The 5,567-nt window shown below is 32.7% G+C and overlaps 1 protein-coding gene across 1 annotated transcript; it reads left to right on the top strand.

Moving 5' to 3' along the window:
* The first annotated feature begins 4,464 nt into the window (after nt 1-4,464).
* On the top strand, nt 4,465-5,152 carry LOC129005090 (GATA zinc finger domain-containing protein 10-like). Its single transcript, XM_054433882.1, has one exon. The coding sequence runs from the start codon at nt 4,465-4,467 to the stop codon at nt 5,116-5,118; it is 654 nt and encodes a 217-aa protein (XP_054289857.1). The 3' UTR covers nt 5,119-5,152.
* The last annotated feature ends 415 nt before the right edge of the window (nt 5,153-5,567 follow it).

Here is a 5,567-nt window from a genome sequence, read left to right as displayed (position 1 = left end):
TTTATCGGATAGAAAGCAATACCTTGAAATAATTTCTAATAAAAATAATTGGCTGGTAAAAAACAGATCAGAAATAAAACCTAATTACTTTAATGTCCCTCAGGGTTCAATATTAGGCCCTGTTTTATTCCTTTGCTACATTGATAAGATTCCAAATGCACTGTCGTGTGTACTTTGTGTAAATATGTGTTTATATGCTGATGACATTAACTAAAAAATTACAGGAAAACCAGAATAACACATCGAAATATATACCTTTATAGAACTTGCAAATATTAAAAATTACTTACCATCTAATAATCTCAAAATAAACAAAAGTAAAACTAATTTTATATAATTTTCAACTAAGCAATGTGGAAACAAAATATAACCGTTGATTATTTTGGATTTTGAGGAAATCAAACAAGTTGAAAAAATATATTTTTAGGTTTAAAAATTGATAAACACCTATCCTGGCAGGACCACGTCGGTCATGTTTGCTCAAAGATAAATTCAGGGAAATTTTCATTGAAAAAGATACCTTATCTATGTAATATCAGTACTTTTAAAACAATATTATTCCATTCATTTCATGTGGCTGTCCATAGCCACATTTCATACGGTATATCTTTAAATAGAACTATAACAAAGAAAAATCTCACTCGAATCTTAAAATTACAGCAAAGGGCATTTAGAACAATGATGGGACTAAAAAATGATGAATGTGTTAAAATCCATTTAAAAATTTTAAAATAATAACTGTCTTTGCCCAATATATTTTTGAAACTGCTCTCATTGCGAGAGAAAGTATACCAGATAACGCACAATTATGCTACAATACAAGAGGAAAAGCCCTAAGAGAAAATAGTCGCAACCATCTTTTATTTTCAAATAAAAAGCTCACCTGTGCCGGAACAAGGTTTTTACGTTTTCTTCCAAATAATTTAAAAACCATTGGCAACATCAAATTTAAAACAAATTTAAAAAAAAATATCTTATAGAAATCGCTACTATAGAAAAATTACTCCATTAAAGAGGTGTTTCCTCAATTAACCTGATTTTATTGGTTGTTTCTTAGTATTGTATAAATTGTAATTTTAGCTTATAACTGCATTTACTAGGTTAGGAATTTGACACTCTATTCAATGTACAATGTACAATTATTGAATAAAAATATTGAAATGAAAAAGTATTGAAATTACAATACCAACAAAATGTTTCACGTTTCTCTTAAAACATAAGTCAGGCCTCTTTTCTTATAATGTACATTCAATTTAGGCGTTAAATAACAATTTAAATAATAAATAACAATATTTTTATTGTTTTTTGTTTTGTTGGCCCTGTATGACAAATAAATCAAAACTCGCACTACTTATAATTAATTTAACATTAACATAACCCCAATTTTGAAATACAATATCAGTTTCATCAATGTTTGTATATAACAAACCGCAAACACCCGAAACTCTATTTCATTACATTACGTAACACGTGACCCGTTCTATAGTCAATGGCATTATTTGCATTTTATTTAGCTTTAAATAGCTTTGTGCTTATTCTCTTCAAATTGTCAAATACTATACGAATTGTATATTTTCTGTTAGAAATAATCCTGTCTTTACTGAGAATAGCAACTTCTTTAAGGACGTTAATCCATTATGGTGGGATAAAATGTAAAATTGTATATATTATAATTTTAAAACATGTTGGGGTTTTGAGTGTTCGTTATTTTATTACCAATTGACGTAGATATGTTTCAAGTAATAAAAAGCCTTCTTTTTTGTCCAAGGACGCTAGGCACGAGCCCGGAATTGTTTTTCATATTACTTCAGGCTAGACCAGGGGTTGCGGTATTATCACATAGATAAAATCTATTGGTGATTTGGCGGGATTTGAACCGAAGTCCCGCGCTCTAACCACTACACCAGCTCGCTCCCCAGAAAAACCTTCTTATGCATGTAGAGAGTACATCGTAATAGTTTCATCATAATCTATTTTTTCGTTTTCCTGGAGAAGAGAGCGTAAAATGCCATCTTGAGTGTTACAGACAGACATAAATACAGACAGACAGACATACAGTATTTAAGATAACACGCGTTTCGGCTTCCCTTCCGTGTGAAATGTAAAATTAGCATTAACATTTATGATTCCACGCAATGTACAGACAAAACTCTAATTTTATTTATTTAGAAGATATAGTTCTTTTTTTATCTATACTTTTTAAGCTTTTATTATTTTTTTAGCATTTTAATTTATACTTTTACAGCACAAACTTTTTAATTTTTACTGATTCCTCTAAACATTACTTCACATAACCTTAAAGGTGTAGTTGTTAAGGCAAGACGTCTGCCTGTCGCAGTCCAAAATCATTAAAAAAAACTCAGGATAAGAGCCTAGGATGACACGGCAACGGTTATAGAATTTTCTTCATTTCCTATACAGGGTGATTGATATAAGTGTGCCAGCTGTTTTATTCGAAAACTATAAGAGATATCAAAATATGTTAAATGTATTTTTAAAATATGTTAAAAATATGAGTTTTCTTATGGAACACCCTGTATTTTATAATGTATTCCGGTAGAAAATGTAATTTTAAGACAATTTTACTCTTGTGTTTTGTTTTCATAAACATAACCGTTTCGAAGATAATAATGGTTACAGTTTTGAAATTTTGGCATGAGAAAGAGTTTTGATAAAGGCCTGAGCAAGCATGCCAGCTGTTTTATTCGAAACCTATTTTTGAAATTTCACAACTTTAACCATTATTATCTTTGAAACGGTTAGGATTAAGAAAAATAAAACACAAGAGTGAAATTGTCTTAAAAATACATTTTCTACCGGAACACATCATAAAATACAGGGTGTTCCTTAAGAAAAATCAAAGTTGGCGGCAATATTGGAAAAATGGAGGCTGAAAGATTTTTTTCGACTGGACTAAAGTTTTAATTTTTTTTTTCGATATCTCTTATAGTTTTCGAATAAAACAGCTGGCACACTTATATCAATCACCCGGTATTGAATTATTTGTTTTGTCAATGAATTATTCCCTTTGAATTGACTTATTATTACAGTGCTTATATATTTGAATCATCTATTATGTGGAATTGTGAAATTTAATGCATTTTACGATTCTGCTTGTTTACATTTTGTTGAAATTGTCAAGTTTGCTTGTTGTTTCCATGGAAACTAATCAATATTTACTTTTAAAAGCCTCACCTCAGAACTTTAAAAAGCCCACAAGTCAGAGCCCTAAGTCAGTATAGAAACGGGAATAGCTCTAAACTGATCCTAGGTACTGTAGCTGTATATTTGTGAAATTTAAGTACAATCGGTTTAGTAGTTTTTACGTTTACAGTACCTTGTACAAACAGACATACGGACAGACACACAGACACCACATTTTCTTTATAATATTATAGATTACACTCTTTTGAATTTCACTACAAAATGCACTTTTTTACCCTTCTTGTAATAGCAAACAATACTCGTTAAACCTAAAGCTATATTAAAATGGAATACATTTGACAAGTTTGGGGAATTCATTTTTTTACAAATCCAACAAGGAAATGGGAGTTCCCTTAGTCTGCAGTGTTGCTGCAGCGGATCATTATTAAAACGGAGTTGATAATACTTAAAATTTGTCATATGTGCAAAGGTATACTAGGTTGCATAATGTACCTGATCGTACATAGTTATCACCACTGAGAAAGTTAACAATATTTTGCTTATGTTTTAGAGCCACTAAAGTTTAAGTCATTTGGTCACTTTTTATATGCAATAACTATACTGTATCATTTTATTTATGATAGTACTGATTAAAAAATAACCTTTGTTTTAGGCTGGGTAGTTTTTTAAATTTATTACTGAAAAATAAAAACTTTAAATAATGACCTTACAGTAGTAGAAGTAGAGTTGTTGGGGAGGTTTCTAGCTCATTTCAGGTAAATGCGAGTTGTGGCTCGACTACTTGGCCCTCACATCAGTTTGGCCAGTGAGGAGTGAGTGAGGAAGGAGCTAATGGACAAACTTTTGACAGCTCGTGGTCGACTCAACTTTTGTGTTTCCCTTGTTCACGCGCCAGCTTCCACTCAATTTGATTGAACTCATATTAATATTTCCCGTCTTTTCCAAAAGAATACTTGTAGCACAGAAATATGTTAGGAATCGGTAGTAATAGTGAAAACCTAAAAATAAACATCGAAACTATTTTTCAAACAATTAGAGCTAATGGTATCAACAACTTCTAGAGTTAACATTATTTACTAAATTATATAATATCGATAAAATAATACAAGGTGAGACTAATCAGCAGGTTTCATTAGACCAGAAATAGTCGATCATTCTATCAGAAACTTAAAATTATTGTTGTAGCCAATTATACTTATCTTTTAAGATAGTGTGGATATACGAGAATAATAAATATCATACCGCACAAATTATCTGTAGCTTTCTGTTATAGATTTTATATATCAATTTCTGTTTCAGATGATTGTGTTGATGTTGGTTTTTATTGCGATCAACGGCGTGGTTGGAAAATCTGGTGATGCAGGACCTAGACAGATAGCCGGATATCCGGTAGACACAGGCTACAGACAGCAGGGTCGTGGAGCCACACCTGTCACTGAGGAAACGTCAGACGAACAACAATATCAACAGCAACAGCAACAAGCAGCTGTACAGCAGCAGCAGGTGTACGCCCAACTGTTGGCCCAGAAACAGCAGTATTTGGGAAATGTTCAGCAGCAACGGGTGCAGTTCCCTCAACAACAGCAACAGCTACAAACCTACCAGCAGCAACAACAATACCAGCAGCACCAACCGTACCAGGAGCAACAACAATACCAGCAGCAAGAACCGTACCAGCAGCAACCACAATACCAGCAGAAACAACAGTACCAGCAGCAAACACAATACCAGCAGGAACAACAGTACCAGCAGCAACCACAATACCAGCAGGAACAACAGTACCAGCAACAACCACAATACCAGCAGCAACAGCAGCCTGGATCACAAAGGCTACGTCAGCCCGAGAGCCTTGCCTCCTCAGCGGCTCTACTAGGAGTAAAGTTCTCTGCAGCCCCCGCCGTGGCTCGTACTGTCTACCGCACTAACACGGGAGTTAACTTTTCGTACCGATAAATTTGTTTATGAAAATATATGTTGACTTTGTTAATCAAGTTGTTTTTTTTTTTAAAGTTCCATTCCTTAAATATTATATCGTTGGAGTGAATTAATACTTCATAATTGAAACAAAGAACCTAATGATTTATTGATTTATTTGTTTACACTTGATACTTCAATATACAATCGACTGCATCATGGGTGACCGATTGTAATCTCTCTTTGGAGACAATTCGATAGTATGAACTTGTTGGTGCGATGAATTGAATATTGATTTGTCGCATCAGCAATGACAGGAATATTGATCGCTTCTGTATTTTTTTTATTAATTCAACTATGTAATCATATTGAATTAGGGAAGTACTGTAATTTTAGCAATCAAAAGTAAAACTACTTCAAACGATAATGATTTGATCTACCTATTGTATTCTACCTATGTTATATCAATATATACAGGATGTTCATTT

Source organism: Macrosteles quadrilineatus, unplaced genomic scaffold, assembly GCF_028750875.1.
Source record: "Macrosteles quadrilineatus isolate MER2022 unplaced genomic scaffold, UCM_ALF_1.0 Scaffold_15__1_contigs__length_3749704, whole genome shotgun sequence".
NCBI classification, from domain to species: Eukaryota; Metazoa; Arthropoda; class Insecta; order Hemiptera; family Cicadellidae; genus Macrosteles; species Macrosteles quadrilineatus.
The sequence above is the reverse complement of the archived record's forward strand: the minus strand, read 5'-3'. Positions and strand labels throughout refer to the sequence as shown.